Source organism: Pristis pectinata, chromosome 37 (genome assembly GCF_009764475.1).
Source record: "Pristis pectinata isolate sPriPec2 chromosome 37, sPriPec2.1.pri, whole genome shotgun sequence".
Taxonomy (NCBI): domain Eukaryota; kingdom Metazoa; phylum Chordata; class Chondrichthyes; order Rhinopristiformes; family Pristidae; genus Pristis; species Pristis pectinata.
In genome coordinates this window covers 7,606,540-7,623,543 of record NC_067440.1, presented here as the reverse complement: position 1 = coordinate 7,623,543, position 17,004 = coordinate 7,606,540, and the positions used below count along the sequence as shown (strand labels likewise).

General features: G+C 53.1%; 2 protein-coding genes across 5 annotated transcripts in view; one reads left to right on the top strand and one right to left on the bottom strand.

Moving 5' to 3' along the window:
* LOC127586694 (phospholipid scramblase 2-like) overlaps positions 1–17,004 on the top strand; it is a 156,998-nt gene that overhangs the window by 46,655 nt on the left and 93,339 nt on the right. The gene's annotated exons all lie outside the window — the stretch shown is intronic.
* The window catches only part of LOC127586690 (activated CDC42 kinase 1-like), a 61,985-nt gene continuing 50,683 nt past the window's right edge, over positions 5,703–17,004 (bottom strand). For 2 of the 3 annotated variants that reach the window (XM_052044828.1, XM_052044829.1), the window contains exons 10-15: positions 16,790–16,984; positions 14,588–14,646; positions 12,104–12,585; positions 10,607–10,702; positions 8,904–9,014; positions 5,703–6,038 (exon numbers count right to left, since the gene is read on the bottom strand). In XM_052044828.1, the coding sequence (XP_051900788.1) occupies positions 6,027–6,038; positions 8,904–9,014; positions 10,607–10,702; positions 12,104–12,585; positions 14,588–14,646; positions 16,790–16,984 (955 nt within the window). In that variant the 3' untranslated portion in view covers positions 5,703–6,026. The remainder of the gene's footprint in view (positions 6,039–8,903; positions 9,015–10,606; positions 10,703–12,103; positions 12,586–14,587; positions 14,647–16,789; positions 16,985–17,004) is intronic. The other variant, XM_052044830.1, reaches the window with a different exon arrangement.

Here is a 17,004-nt window from a genome sequence, read left to right as displayed (position 1 = left end):
GCACTGCATCCATTGTGGCCCTCAGATTTAATCACCTGATAGGTTTATAAAATTATGAGAGACGTAGACAGGGTCTTTTTAACCCCATGGTGGAAATGTCAAATACAAGAGGATATAGCTTTAAGGTGAGAGGGGGAAAGTTTAAAGAAGGTGTGTGGGGTACATAGAGAGCGGTGGGTGCCTGGAACGTGCTGCCAGGGGCGGAGACTGGAGGGAGATACAATAGTGGTGTTTAAGAGGCTCTTAGACACATGAACAGGCAGAGAATGGAGGGGTATGGACCATGTGCAGGCAGAAGGGATTAGTGTAATTTGGCATCATGGTCAGCACAGACATTGTGGGCTGAAGGGCCTGTTCCTGTGCTGTACTGTTCTATGTCCCACGTTTGTTGTTGTGTCTTTAGCTATTTTGTCCCTACCTCTGAAATTCCCTCCCTAGATTTCTCCATCTCCTTAAAGATACTCCTTACAATCTATCTCTCTCACCAAAAATTTTCCCAAAAATTCTTACATTAGCTTTTGCCTTCAAAAGATGCCTTGTAACTAGAAGTTGGTGTTTTTGTAGATTTTAGTGAACAGGCAGGACCTGGAAGCGAACCAGACCAGACAGTGATCGGCTTTGCAAGACAGCAGCCACTAGCGGCTTTCGAACTTAATTTCTCACTTACCCTCTCTGTGTACGATAATAACGTGATTCAATTCGCAGTAAAACTCCGATAATCCAGCATCCAATTGTTCAGAAATCCTGATAGCCCGGCATCTGACTCACCCATTAGTTTGGAATGGGAGCTGAGGGTTTGGCGTGTGGCCGGGATTGGGATCTGAAGCTCCAGAAGTCAGGAATGTGAGCAGGTTTGCAGCTGGAGCTGGGGTATCTGTTTATTATTGTCGCTTGTACCGAGATACAGTGAAAAGCCTTTGTCTGCCTGCCATCCAGACAGATCCCACACATCAGTACATTGAGGTAGTAAAAAGAAAACAATGCAGAATATAAGTGTTACAATTACAGAGAAATTGCAGTACAGGTAGACAAATAAGGTGCAAGGGCCACGACGAGGTAGATTGGGAGATCAAGAGTTCATCTTTTAGTGTGTGAGAGGTCCAAGAGTCTGATAACAGCAGGACAGAAGCTGTCCTTGAGCCTGGTGGTACGTGCTTTCAGACTTTTGTATCTTCTGCCCGGCAGGAGGGGGGGGAAGAAGAGAGAATGACCGGGGTGGGAGGGGTCCTTGATTATGTTGGCTGCTTTCCCAAGGCAGCGGGAAGTGTAGACGGAGTCCACGGAGGGGAGGCTGGTGTCTGTGATGCGCTGAGCTGTGTCCACAACTCTCTGCAATTTCTTGTGGTCTTGGGCAGAGCAGTTGCCTACCAAGCTGTGGTGCATCCAGATAGGATGCTTTCTATGATGCATCTGTAAAAATTGCTAAGAATCATACCAAATTTCCTTAGCCTTCAAAGGAAGTAGAGGCACTGGTGAGCTTTCTTGGCCATAGAGTCCATGTGGTTGGACCAGGACAAGCTATCGGTGATGTTTACCCCTTGGAACTAGAAGTTCTCAGCCATCTCCACCTCAGCACCACTGATACAGGCAGGGGCGTGTACTCCACTTCCTGAAGTGCTGTAGATTCTCCGCTCCCTTTAGGTTCACCGGATTTAGTGTAAAATTTATGATACGGCTGCATAACGTAAAAAAAAGTAAAATAACAATGTGCTTGGGAATTAATAGGAATAACATCCAATAGTCTGGAAAATCTGAGTGTCCAGCACTTCCAAAGTCCAGAGGGTGTTGGATGCTGGGTGTTGGGACAACGAGCGTTCTTTAATAAACTTAAAGCCTGCATTGATGTACAGCACCCTTGTTGTGTCTTAGGACCACAGCGGCAAACTAGTCCTGTCCAACTCTGACGCTGCCTGACCTGCTGAGTTCCTCCAGCACCTCCTGTGTTGCTCCAGATTCCAGTGTCTGCTGTCTCTCTTGTGCACCCTGCCCAATTCTACATTGCTACAATGCAAGGAGGTCCTCAAAGTGATCCCGACCGACATAGAACAGAGGGAGAGGGGAGACACCAGAGTCTGCAGATGCTGTAATCTGGAGCAACACGCAAGATGCTGCAGGAACTCAACGGGTCTGTGGAGGGGGAAGGAATTGTCAACGTTTCGGGTTGAGACCCTCCATCGGGACTCAGGAGAGGAGGAGGGGTTGCTTAACAATGTGGCATTCAGTAATGGCTGATATAGGTACTCAGGTACTTGAATCGATGGGACAAATTAAAATGACCAGTGGATTCAATGAGATACATTTATTCAAAAAAATAAGACGTGACGGCTATCAAAACAATGTCAAAAGGCCCAGGTAGACCTGACAGAGGGAGCTGGAGGTTGGTTTGGTGGAAGGCAGGAGCATTGGCCACGGGAGAGAGGTTTCTGGGAGGGGTTTGAATTCCAGAGGTTGACTCAAGCCCCTGGATGGGGAAGGTCACGAGGCATCAGGCACCTGGAATCCCATTCCCCCCTCCTTGGTATCTGGTGGGACACGTGGTTCAGGGAAATGGTTCACCACCACCTTCCGGCGGGGGGGGGGGGGGGGGGGGGGGGGGGGGGGGGTTGCCCAGGAATGGGCAATAAATGCTGGTCTTGCTGGAAGAGCTGCTGCCTCCTGCTCCAGGGATCCCTGGTTCGATTCCGACCTCTCTCATCGCTGTGTGTGTATGTGTATAGACATTGTGGGCCGAAGGGCCTGTTCCTGTGCTGTACTGTTCTGTGTTCTAGCAAGGAGGGGATCAGTGTAAAAGGGTTTCTCAAACCCCTCCTCATCCTTGGCGACACTCCAGTAAGTCTGCTGTCCTGAAATGCGGTGCACAAAATTGTATACCATTAACTGTCCGAGGCCCATCCCAACGACGTACGGGGTCAGTGGGTTAATCGGCTGCTGTAAACTGTCCCCTTAGTGTGTGGGTGAGGGAGAGAACCTGGGGGGGGGTTGTTGATGGGAATGTGGGGAGAATATGTATGGAAGGTGTACGGAGTACTTGCCTTCATCGATCAGGGCATTGCCTGTAGAAGTCAGGAAGGCATGTTGCTGCTGTGGTTCAGTCGCACTTGGAGCGCTGTGTGCAGTTCTGGTCACCCCGTTACAGAAAGGATGTGGAGGCTTTGGAGAGGGTGCAGAAGAGGTTCACCAGGATGCTGCCTGGATTAGAGAATTTGTGCTATAAGGAGAGGTTGGACAAACCTGGGTCGTTTTCTCTGGAGCGGCAGAGGCTGATTAGAAGTTTATAAAATTGCGAGAGGCTTAGATAGGGTAGACAGTCAGAATCTTTCTCCCTGGGTGGAAATGTCAAATACTAGAGGGATTAGGTTTAGGGTGAGAGGGGGTAAGTTTAAAGGAGATGTGTGGGGCAAGTTTTCTCACAGAGAGTGGTGGGTGCCTAGAACGGGCTGCCAGGGCAGTTGATACAATGGCAGCATTTGAGAGACATTTATACAGGCACATGGAGCAGGCAGGGAACGGAGGGATTCGGATCATGTGCGGGCATATGGGATTAGATAGATTGGCACCATGGTCGGCACAGACATGGTGGGCCTGTTCCTGTGCTGTACTGTACTGGTCTACATTCTGTTCTAAGTTACAGGGAATTATCTGTGTAACTGTTTAGGCAGTGGTGTGCACACACACACACGCACACACGCACGCACAGACACTCACACATGAAGACACACACACAGCCAGCTCGATTTCACCCAATCACTTTCACACAGAAGGAGGTTCCGGTCCCCACACTCACCCCCCACACTCCCCACACCCTATATCTGCACACGTCTGGGAAGCAGGGCTCGAACCCAGAGCGCTCTTGTCTCGGAGCAGAGAGCGAGACCCGCCGCTGTTAATTCTGGACAGGGAGAGATCAGAGACTAAACGTGGGAACTGAGAGGCCATCTTGAAAGGGCGAGGGTTGGTGGTGTAGTGGGGAAACAACTAGAGACCACGACCCTCGATCTGGAGATATGGTTCAAATCCTACCCAGGTGGAAGTTAAATTCAATGTTAAACAAACCTGGATTTATTTTTAAAGAAACCCAACCTTGGTAATGGTTACTATTAATCTATGGATCATTGTAGAAACACATCTGGTTCACTGATTTCCTCAGGAGGGAAATTTCCACCTTCACCTGGTTTGGTCAACGGTGCCTTCAGTCTCTTGGGAGCATCAGGTACGGGGAGTAAATGCTGGAAACAGCAGTTGCGTACACATCTCGTGAATGCAAAATGCTCGCATTGATAGATGCATCAGCATTTTCTTCCCATCTCTGAATCTCCCCTTGATCTGAGAGGGGCTCGAAGTCAACCAGGTCCTGCAGAGGCCAGACTGGGTAAGATAAGGAAGCTCACTAGCACCTCTACTTCCTCAGGAGGCTAAAGAAATTTGGCATGTCCCCGTCGACCCTCACCAATTTTTATCGATGCACCATAGAAAGCATCCTTGCAACTGCTCTGCCCGTGATCGCAAGAAACTGCAGAGAGTTGTGGACACAGCTCAGCACATCACGGACACCAGCCTGCACAAGTGACAATAATAAACCAATTCCAATAAGGCAGATCTCCTCCAATCAGTGAACCAGAAGGGCTTCCAACAGCAATCCACTAGCTTAAGGCCAGCTTTATTTCCAGAATTGTTTAACATTTGATTATCAAGTCATACAGGGCCTTCAGCCCACCGAGAACATGTTGACCATCAATTATAAGATTGGTGTATAAAATCATGAGGGGCATAGACAGGGTGAGTGTGCACAGGGTTGGGGAGTCGAGAACTACAGACGTACAGTCAAGACGTACAGGGTAGGAAGTTGTGGGCATGCTATGTTGGCGCCGGAAGAGTGGCGACACTTGTGGGCTGCCCCCCAAATCACTACGCAAAAAGATGTATTTCACTGTGTGTTTCGACGTACATGTGGCTAATAAAGAAATCTTAACTAGAGGGCGTAGGTTGAAGGTGAGGGGGGGAGATTTAGTAGGAACCTGAGGGGCAACTTTTTCACCCAGAGGGTGCTCCGTATGTGGAACGAGCTGCCAAGGAAGTGGTTGCGGCAGGCACATTAACAACATTTAAAAGGTACTTGGACAGGTACAAGGTTTCGAGGGATATGGGCCAAACACGGGCAGATGGGACTAGATTAGATGGGCATCTTGGTCGGCACGGACCAGTTGGGCCGAAGGGCCTGTTCCCTTTCTGTGTGTCTCGATACTACTCCCACCTTCCAGCACTTGCCCTGTAGCCTTCTATACCTTGGCGATTCAAGTGCTCGTTTACTTAAAATTCTCTTCCTCGACCAACCCCTCCAGCAGGTTGTCGATCCCCAAGTTGCCTGGGTGGGATTTAAACTCTTGCCTTATAGCTGAATGGTTCAGAACGACTTCTAATCCAGGACCTTAACCCCTGCAGAACCGGGTAGAGTGGCAGGAAGAAATTGTGGGCCAGAAGGACTGGCGTGGCCCAAACGGCCTGTACCCATGCTGTAGATCGCGCAGGAGAGATCACCGAGATTGGCTGGGAATCGGCCTATCCCCTAGGGTTCTGCCATTGGGACGAAGACACCCCACCAATCACGGGCCACCGTTCTGGATCAGGTGACCCCCTGGGATTATGTGACACAGGCCACAACTTCAACCCCACAAACCGTGTGCTCTCCCCCACCCCCCCCCCACTCCATCCGAACCAATCACGTCGCACAACATGGCGCCAAAGATCCCATGGGCAGCAGCGGATTCCGAGAGGGCGGTGGTGCCGTTACCCCGCACACCTCCCGCGTTCTTGCCGTCACGACTCCCTCCCCCCTTTCGGGGACTGTCCGATGAAACAGCACGCAGCTACCCATGTGATACTCTGCCGGGAAATGGAGCAGGGCTGTCAATTCAGCCGCACAACTTGGAAGTTTGGGGCTCAAGTCCGTCCCCAACAGACGCCCCTCGGAGGTTTGTCGTCCAGTTCGGAGCTGAAACCAGTTTCCTCCAATGTCCTTTGTGGAACTTTCATGATTTTAACTGCAAGTCAAAGAAAGTGCCTTCAGAAAATGTCCAAAGAAACTGAAGTGTTTCTCCCCCCACTAAAGCAAGTTTATTACAACACTACTATTTTGAAAGGATATGCATGGAGGACACGGCATAAATATCAGCACAACATCGCGGGCTGCACTGTTCTATGTTGTATGTACTACAAAAACTAAGCCTCAAATTACAATGTTACCGTCCTGATCCAGGATGCAGTCGATCCCCTGAGGTGCCAATGGTCCTGGAACGGAACACCTCCACGGTGCCCGTGGACACCGCGTGCTCTTTCCCCAGGGATACCCAGGCGCAGACAGAACCCCGGGAAGTCTGTTGGCTCGGCTACTCGCCTCCATGACCCGTGTATGGTCGGTCTGGCCAAGCCCAGGGGCAAGGGAACCAGGACGTCCCCCTCCTGAACCACCCCCGCCCCCCGCCTTCACACCGGGTGACTAGATATTAGTGGGGTGGGGCTAAAGTGCAGCCAGAAGGCAGGGAGCAGCCCCTTCAGATAGGTAAATAGGGGCTGCAACCTCACACACACCATGTGATACACAGTCTCTTCCAGCCCGTAGAAGTGACAGGAGGCTGGGGGATCTATGCAGCAACTTAAAAACTTGTTACAGGGCACCACTCTATGTAACACAGGTCCCCATTGTAGAAGGGGAAAGTTTCCCACATAGAGGAACTCCCACTGGGAACCCCCCCCCTTGAAACTGAGGTCTCTGCACCATCCCGTCACACACTCCTGGGCAGGGACAGGTAGTTTGTACATGGATCTCCAGCCGACTGTCGCTTCTGTGGACTGGAGGAGACCGTGTACCACATGTACATGGAGTGTGCGAGGTTGCAGCCCCATTTCGCATATCTGCTCCTCGTCTTCTGGTTGCATTTTAGCCCCAACCTGTTCATCTGTGGTCATCCGTGATAAAGGGGAGGGGGGGGGCAAGGAGGGCTGAGGATGTCTTAGTAAACTTGCTCCTGGGGCTGGCTAAGTTAGCTATCCATGGGTCCCGGAAGCGGGTAGCAGAGAATTCCACCCGGGCGGGCTGCCTAGGGATGTTCCAGGGTTATGTCAGTGCCCGGGTAACCATAGAGAGGGAGCATGCGGTGTCCGCAGGTACCATGGAGGTGTTCCGGGACCATTGGGCACCGCAGGGGATAAGTCCCATCCTTGGTAGAGAAGGAAATATTTTAACTTAGTTTAGTTTGTGTTATCAACTGTGTTAGTCACTGTTATTGTCTGCGTGTTTGTTGTAGTTTTGAAGTATTGTAGAATGTATTTTGTAATAAAGGTAATTAAAAAAAGGGCAGGGACAGACCACAGGGTCTCGAGTACGTTTTGGATAAGGATAACTGTGTAATAATTTGTTGGCTGTAAGTAGTGTGAATTGTGGAACGCTGTAGTATTGTAATGATGTGGCGCTGTAATCACGGAATAAACCTCCTTTGGAAAAGTAAACAAAAATGGACAGTGACAGCCGGGAGTATGTCCATGCCCAGGTATTCCTGGGGAAAGAACACACAGTGTCCACGGGCACCGTGGAGGTGTTCCATTCTGGGACCACTGGGCACCACAGGGGATCGAATGCATCCCGGATCAGGATGGTAATGTTGTAATTTGAAGTTTAGTTTTGTAGTTTGCAATAGTTTGATGTTGTATTGTAGTCCTTGTTATAAACTTGCTTTTGTAATTTATATATAAAAAAGGACAGTGTCAGCTCAGGTTAGATACAGAGTGAAGCTCCCTCTACACTGTCCCGTCACACACTCCCAGGGTCAGACACAGAGTGAAGCTCCTTCCACACTGTCCCATCACACACTCCCGGGGTCAGACACAGAGTGAAGCTCCCTCCACACTGTCCCATCACACACTCCCGGGGTCAGACACAGAGTGAAGCTCCCTCTACACCGTCCCGTCACACACTCCCGGGGTCAGACACAGAGTGAAGCTCCCTCTACAACCGTCCCATCACACACTCCCGGGGTCAGACACAGAGTGAAGCTTCCTCTACACTGTCCCGTCACACACTCCCGGGGTCAGACACAGAGTGAAACTCCCTCTACACCGTCCCATCACACACTCCCGGGGTCAGACACAGAGTGAAACTCCCTCTACACTGTCCCGTCATACAATCCCAGGGTCAGACACAGAGTGAAACTCCCTCTACACTGTCCCGTCACACAGTCCCGGGGTCAGACACAGAGTGAAACTCCCTCTACACCGTCCCATCACACACTCCCGGGGTCAGACACAGAGTGAAACTCCCTCTACACTGTCCCATTACACACTCCCAGGGTCAGACACAGAGTGAAGCTCCCTCTACACTATCCGTCACATACTCCCAGGACAGGGACATCACAGGGTGGTTGTCCCCCCTTTACGTTGGGAACCGAGGATGGAGAGCGCTGCACAGAGCCGTCCCACACAACAGGTTGTAAAGCTGGATGGGTGGAGTGATGGATGACATCTTCTTGCATTTCACCTGGGTGATCCCAGTCCAGTGGAGGGGGCATAGTTATCCTGCCGCTCCCTAACCCTTGCACCCAGTTGTCACCAGGCAGCTGAGAGGGTCATCCAGTATCCCAGCATTCCCCGGCCCCGCTGAGGGGGTCATCCGGTATCCCAGCATTCCCCGGCCTCGCTGGGGGGGGGGGGGGGGGGGGGGGGGGTGGGGGGGTGTCATCCACTATCCCAGCATTCCCCACCTCAAGCAGCCTGGACTGGGATGAGTTGATTCCTCACGGGTTTGGGACTGACCCACCGACCCTACGCTCCACCCAGCTTTGGTGCTGGACGGTCAGCAGGGACTTGATGGGCCGAAGGCCTGCCTGCCTCCCTCCCCTGCTGACAATACTCACACTCCTCTTCAGCAGGAACTGGCTGGCGTTCTCCAGGTTCCAGTTAAATTCCTGGAGGATGTGCTGACATTCCTCCCAGGTCATCTGACTCATGTTGTACAGTTGTTGGATCTAATGGAGAACGAGGCAACATGGAGTCAGATAAACAGACCAAACTCCTCCCTGCATCCATCGCTAGAGCCTGGAGCTGGGTGACGGACAGATAGAGTCATACAGCATGCAAGCAGGCCCTCCGGCCCAACGGTGTTGCCCAGCAAGCTGGTCCCATCTGCCCATGTTTGGCCCCTAGCCCTCTAAACCTCTCCTATCCGTGGACTTATCCTGACGGCTTTTAAACTTTGCTAATGTGCCCGCCTCAACCACTGTTTCTGGCAGCTCGTCCCAAATACGCACCACCCTTTGCGTGAAGAAGCTGCCCCTGATGTCCCTTTTAAATCTCGTGCCTCTGATCTTAAACCTCTGCCCTCTTGTTATTAGCACCCCCTCCCTGGGGAAAAAGACGACGTGCCTTCACCCTGTCTGTGCCCCTCATGATCTATCAGGTCACCCCTGAATCTCCTACGGTCCAGGGAATAAAGTCTTAGTCTCCACAACCTCTCCTTGTAACCCCCAAATCCAGGCAACATCCTGGTGAATCTTTTCTTCTGGCGAGGAGACTCGGGAACCAGAGATTGTCATCTGATGTCTCATCGCACTCCCCTCAACTCATCTCCTTCCGGGACCCCACCATTACTGGGGCACAGCTCAAGTAAGCAAGAAACGTGGTCACGCGGAGACACGGGAGACGGCAGACACTGGAATCTGGAGCAACGCACTAAACACTGGAGGAACTCAGCGGGTCGGGCAGCGTCTGTGGAGGGAAGTGGTCAGTTGACATTTCGGGTGGAGACCCTTCATCGGGTCTGACCTCTCCCTGGCCGCCCTTCTCCCGGAGTTTTCGGTGGGCGAGGATGACTCGTTGTGTGCTGGTGGGGCCCACATACCCCGCCACATCAGGTGCCCGAGGGGAAGGGTGGCAATGGATCCCTCCTCCTGCTCTGCATGTCGGACCTCCGTAGGGTCCCGGCAGGAGACCCTCGAGGTGCTCGCCGCCTTCCCGGTCGTGGACCCGCCTCCGACGTGTGGATTGGTCACCGACTGGGGTTTCCCACCAATCACAATCAGGGAGGCAGCCACGCCCCCACACCACCAAATGCCCCTTTGCCCTTTGACCATCGACCAGATTGGCTCCCACCAGCCTCCCCAACTCCTCCTCGCCTATCCAATGCCCCTCTTGCCCAACCAATGCCCCCCCTTGCCCACCCAATGGCCTCAGCTATCCAATATACCCCCCACTACCAAATGCCCCCTCACCCTTTCACCATTCAGGCTCCCCCCACCCAGCTTTCCCAATCCTCCCTCCCACCCAATGGCTCCTGTCCTCCACCAAATGCCCTTCAACCTTGTGCCATTGACCAATCCAGCCCACCCCAAAGCCTTCCCAATTCGCCCTCCACCCAATGCTTCCCTTCCCCACCCAATAGCCCCACTTCCTCACCCAATTCCCCCACCCCTTGTACCAACCACTCATCTGGTGCCCCCCTTCCCAATTCCCCCTCCCATCCCCCTTAGCACTGCTCACCCAATACCCCCTTTTCTCAAACCCCACCCCCCTCACCCCCTCCCTCCCCTTTGTGCCACCCCCGCCCCTCCCACAACCTCACCTTTAAGTGCTGGATGGCCTTCTGTGTATCGAGGTGGGTGCTGTGCAAAGCCTCCTGGCACTCCTCTGTGGTGACCCCATGCACTGCCTCCCGCACCTGGCGCAGAAATGCCCAGTTAGTGCCAGGGATGCATGTGGGCACATGTGGCAGAGTGTGTAGGTGTTGTGGGCGGGGTAATCACCCCACGATCCCAGCACCCCTGCCCGTGCAGAGAGGGAGAGGGAGAGGGAAGTGGGAGAGTGCCTGCGGGGGTCTCTTTCACCACTCCGCCCCTCTCCCACTGGGACATCACAACCTCCCTCCCTCCCCACCGCGCTCCCTCAATTAACCCCCACCCCTCAATGCCCCCACCCCCTTCAAACAGACCCACTCTTACTCCCCTAACCAGATCCCACCCCTCCCGCACTCAAACCCCACCCCTCCCACAGACAAACCCCACCCCCACATTCAAACCCAACCCCCACACACTCAAACCCCGCCCCTCCCACGCTCAAACCCCACCCCTCCCACGCTCAAACCCCGCCCCCCACGCTCAAACCCCGCCCCTCCCACGCTCAAACCCGCCCCTCTCTGCCCCACATACCTCCCAATCGCTGGTCCCCCCCAACCCCAGCCACTCACCAGCCAGCCCCTTCCTCACCCTCCCTCAGCCCCTCCCACCCCTGGGCTGATCCCAAGCCCCACTCCGCACTACTTCTGACTACCTCCACACCAACGCTTCCCGTTGGAAGTTCAGCCCACGGTTCTCCACAAACCCCCTCATCAGAAACTTCCAGCGGACACCCTCCCTCTGTTGGCCAGACTCTGAACTGGAGGGAGGTCTGAAATGACCAATGGGATTGGACATTGGATGGCCAGTGATGATGGGAGACCTGAATTGACCATTATGATTGGACATTGGAAGCTAGTGTTGGTGCAGACATGAACTGGCCATTATGATTGGACGTTGGATGGCCAGTGATGATGGACACCTGAACTGACCAATGGGATCGGGCATCGGAGGGCCAGTGTTGATGGAGACCTGAACTGAGCAATGGGATTGGACGTTGGAAGCCAGTGTTGGTGCAGACCTGAACTGACCATTATGATTGGACATTGGATAGCCTGTGATGACGGACACCTAAACTGACCAATGGGATTGGACATTGGATGACCAGTGATAATGGACACCTGAAATGACCAATAGGATTGGACATTGGATGGCCAGTGATGATGGACACCTGAACTGACCAATAGGCTTGTACTATCACAGCCCTACCCGTGGCCCTTGCACCTTATGGTCTGCCTGCACTGCACTTTCTCTGTAACTGTCACACTATACAGTGCACGTTCCCGTGCACTCCCTCAATGCAATGATCCCTATGGACAGCACACAAAACAAAGTTTGCCACTGTACCTCGGCACGTACGACAACAATAAACCAATTTACCAAGTGACTGCTTGCCCGCCCACCCGATGTTGCCGTGGAGACCAGCGATACGCTCCGTGATAACGTACACGTCTAATTTTGCTCTGCAGGCTGGGCTTGGGGCCCTGTGGAGCGGATCGCACCTCCTCGGAGACACTGGTGCCCAGATAATTGCCCTTGGCACCTCGGGGTCTACCTGGCTGCTCGGCAGGCCTGCCTCCCCTGAAGTCCTTCCTGATCTCCACCTGGTGGTGGGGGTGTCCGACCGACTCCTGCTCCTGTGGCCACACCAGGGACCAGCAGTTGGGCCTTGGCTGGGACGTCCTGAGCCGCATCTTGGCCACGGCCGGGGCCACGTCCTCGGCCTCGGCTGCCCAGCGACGGTCTCCCCTCGGGCCCCGCCTTGGCCTCCCGTTGCCCTGGGCCCTGGCGGCCCCGAAGGCTGCGGCCTGCTCGCTGATGCACCTCAGGCGCTCCTTGGAGACGGGCTTGGCGTTCCGCTCCGGGACGTCGGCGCTGTCGGAGAACTGCTCCGCGCTGTCGATGTTGGAGTCCAGACTCCGGGAAAGGCCTGGGGGGGGGGGGGGGAATGGAAAGGCACAAAGGGAACTCGGTGAGGGGAATGGTCGCTGGGAGAGGGGAATGGGCTCCAGAGGTGGGCTGATTGACCAGAGGTAGACTGGGAGAGAATGGGGGCTGAGAGAGGGGGGAGGCGGAGAGGGCAGGAGAGAATGAGGCAGCGAAAGAGGGAGGGAGGGATGGATGGACAGAGAGAGGGGGAGAGAGAGACAGGGAGGGAGAGAGATGGAGAGAGAGAGAGAGAGAGAGAGATCCAGGCCAGGTGGTGTGATGTGGAGGGGTGGTGTTCCCCTGACCCTGACGTCCCGTTGAGTGGCAGAGGCTTTAGTGTTAATTAAGCACAAAGAAAAAACACACTAAGGATAGAGGGAAAACAGAAAGATAGGAAGAGTTGCATTTATATAGCACCTTACACAACCTCTGGACCTCCCAAAGCAGCACTTTACAACAACCAAAGAAATGCCACAGCTGTAATGTAAATAGGGCCGCTGCTCACACTGAGCAAGTTCCCATAAACAACACGGCAACATAGTCCGTCAGAGTGGATGTAGTTGGGAGAGAAATATTAGTCCCAGGATATTGGGTGGAATCCTGCCGTTCTATCCCAGGATAATGGCTGTGGGGTGGGCTTCCTGGAGGTGGGCTTCAGATGGCATCTGAGAGCACGGTGCCTCAGACAGTGCTGTACTCCCACAGTCCTCCACCTGACACCTCAGAGTCTGGAGTGGGACTTGAACCCACGACCTAATGTCTCAGACGTTGGCTAGCTTTGCCCCTGACCTAGGGACGAGAGTGACACAAACAAGGCCGCATTCACTGGGCGTCTCTGGGTGTCAACAGCGGTGTGGAGGACCCATTGTGTGTGGGGCCAAACCAGGGAATGGCAGCAGCTGCCCCTCTCTCTGAAGCAACTGGGTCTGGGACAAGTTGTCACTTCTCTGGTGGCTGCCTGCACATCACCAGTCCATTGAATTGACCACGGACAGGCAGGTTGCTACTGAAAACCACGTGCTGAATGGAAGGCTGTGGTTCTTCAGAAGCCTGGGACTATATGTGACTCCAGTCCTGCTCTCTACAGTTTACTCTGAGAGAGAGAGAGAGAGAGAGAGAGAGAGAGAGAGAGAGAGAGAGTTTGAGAGAGAGAGAGATTGAGATACAGATTGAGAGATTGAGACAGAGAGAGAGAGATTGAGAGAGAGATTGAAAGAGAAAGAGAGAGAGGGAGATTGATTCAGATATTGAGATAGATTGAGATAGAGATTGAGAGAGATTGAAAGAGAGAGATTGAGAGAGAGTTTGAGAGAGAGACAGAGAGATTGAAAGAGATTGAGATTGAGAGGATTGAGAGAGGATTGAGAGAGGATTGAGAGAGGATTGGGAGAGGATTGAGAGAGAGATTGAGAGAGATAGAGAGATTGAGAGAGAGTGGGAGAGGATTGAGAGAGGATTGGGAGAGGATTGAGAGAGAGGGAGATTGATGCAGAGATTGAGATAGATTGAGAGAGATTGAAGGAGAGAGGATGTTTGCAAGGTTCTGCGACATCACCGTGAACCAGGATCTCATTCCATTTCGGGGACTTTGGGCCAATCGGCGCCGTGTGTCGGTCACCGCTGTGCCCAGCCGTGTTATACCTCCCCTGGCCGGCAATGTAACACCAGCCTGAGCCATACGCATGTCCCACTGACCCACATCACGCCAACCCTCATCACAGCAACACGTGTCGTGCCACTACACGTCACACAAGATCACACATCACGGCATTACACGTCACAGGAACGATGTCCCACCTTTGTACTACCTCGATGTACCGATGTAGGGGATGGTCTGTCTGGATCGCACGCAGACAAAAACTTTTCATTGTACCTCGTTATATGTTGCATAATTAAATCAATTACCAATCACCACGTCATGGGAACACACATCATGCCATGACACATCACTGCAACACACATTACATCACAGCAATCGGCATCACGTTTCCAGCACGACTCACCTGACATCTTGAGCAGCTGGATCGGATTCCGGGTATCAGCCAGATTACTCCCAGATTTCCTGTGGGAACAGAGAAGGCAGTCAGTGAGCTCTGGTGCTGGGCTCTCCCAGGGCTGTCTGGCTGGGGGGCAGACGTAACGTGGGAGGGGAGGCTGGAATGGGAGAGGCTTCAGGGGACCACAAGATATGGTGGGACAGGTCCCTTGGAGGCCCTACAAAACCAGAACAGCCCTCACCCATACAGAACCTGGGCATTTACTCCCCCTGGAGAGGGAGGGGATGAGCCGTCTCCTCGAACCGCTGCAGGCCTTCCGATGAAGGAGAGAGACCCAGCGACAATGAAGTGACAGAAATAGATTTCCACAACTTGGGGGGGGGGGGGATCCTGCAGGTGGTGGTGCTCCCCCGCCCCTACTGCCCATGCCCCTCTCGGCAGGAGGGGTGGTGGGTTCGGGAGGTGCTGTCGGAGCAGCCTGGGGGAGTTACCGTGGTGCGTTCCATAGACGGTGTGCACTGCAGCCACTGTGGTTGGAGGGAGGGATTATTCAGGGGGTGGGAGGAGGTGTTTAGGGGGTGGATGGGGTGCCGATCAAGCAAGCTGTCTCTACGGAGCTCTAAAGAACTTTTTCGAAAGGGGGGAAGCAAATGAGGGAGGGATGGTGGACAAATGGGTCAGGGGTTGGAAATTGGACCTGACCATTCAACCCTGTTCCTTTCCAGAATCTCCTGTAGGAACCACTAAACCTCTCAGTCTATCTCCCCCGTTATACCATACTCCCCTCCTGACTGGGACCAAAGCTGGTCAAATGCCAGCAAAGACCACCCAAGCCCAGTAACACCAGATAGCTCCCAATATCCATGTAACTTGTCCAGTTAGATCAAGAGCATGGAATTTCCCAAAGTCCCTGCACTAGGCCGGAGGTGAGCCTGGGTCTTTCCTTGCTCAGCACATCCCACGCACCAGCCACCTTGACACTATGGACAATAAAGCGCACCAGTGCCTCTATTGGTATTGGTTTATTATTGTCACTTGTACCGAGGTACAGTGAAAAACTTGTCTTGCATACCGTTTGTACAGATCAATTCATTACACAGTGCATTGCAGGCAGACAATAAGGTGCAAAGTCATAACAAGGTAGATCGTGAGGTCAAGAGTCCATCTCATCGTATAAGGGAACCGTTCAATAGTCTTATCACAGTGGGGTAGAAGCTGTCCTTAAGTCTGGTGGTACGTGCCCTCAGGGTCCTGTATCTTCTGCCCAATGGGAGAGGGGAGAAGAGAGAATGTTCCGGGTGGGTGGGGTCTTTGATTATACTGGCTGCTTCACCAAGACAGCGAGAGGTAAAGACAGAGTCCATGGAGGGGAGGCTGGTGTCCACAACTCTCTGCAGTTTCTTGCGGTCGTGGGCAGAGCAGTTGCCATACCAACCCGTAATGCATCCAGATAGGATGCTTTCTATGGTGCAGCGATAAAAGTTGGTGCCTTTACTTCCTCAGAAGGCTAAGGAAATTTGGCACATCCCCATTGACCCTCACCAATTTTACAGAGGCACCATAGAAAGCATCCAATCTGGATGCATCGCGGCTTGGTACGGCAACTGCTCTGCCCAGGACCACAAGAAGCTGCAGAGAGTTGTGGACACAGCCCAGTCAGTCACAGAAACCAGCCTCCCTTCAGTGACTCCGTCTACACTTACTGCTGCCTCGGGAAAGCAGCCGACATAATCGGGGACCCCACCCACCCGGACATTCTCCCTTCTCCCCACTCCCGTCAGGTAGAAGATACAGAGGCTTAAGAGCACGTACCACCAGGCTCAAGGACAGCTTCTATCCCGCTGTTATCAGATTCTTGAACAGACCCCTTGTACGCTAAAGGATGAACTCTTGATCTCCCAATCTACCTCATCGTGGCCCTTGCACCTTATTGTCTGCTTGCACTGCACTTTCTCTGTAACTGGAACACTATATTCTGCATTCTGCTTTCCTTTGTACTACCTCGATGTACTGATGTACGGAGTGATGTGTGAAGGCACACAGATGAAACTGTTCACTGTACCTCGGTACATGTGACACTAATAAACCAATAACCAACACCACACTGAGTATATGCCCAGAAGCAGCTTGTTATCCTGAAGCCAGAGGCATTGGGTCAAGTCTCCAGTTGCTGTGTGACAAACTAGGCCTTGGTACCTCAACACTTACTCGTTGATCTTCTCAGGGAAGCCCCAGGAGCGACGGGGGTCGATGTCGCCGTGTCCGAGGTGAATGAAGGTGCTCCTCAGCGGCGAGCTGATCATGGGACCAGAGCGGCTGGTACTGGCAGTCACGTGGGTCTGAGGGAAGAGACCCACTTGTAGGGTCTTCTTGTTCTGTCCTCGCCAAAACACCAGCTCAGGCCTAGAGGGAGCAAAGAGCAG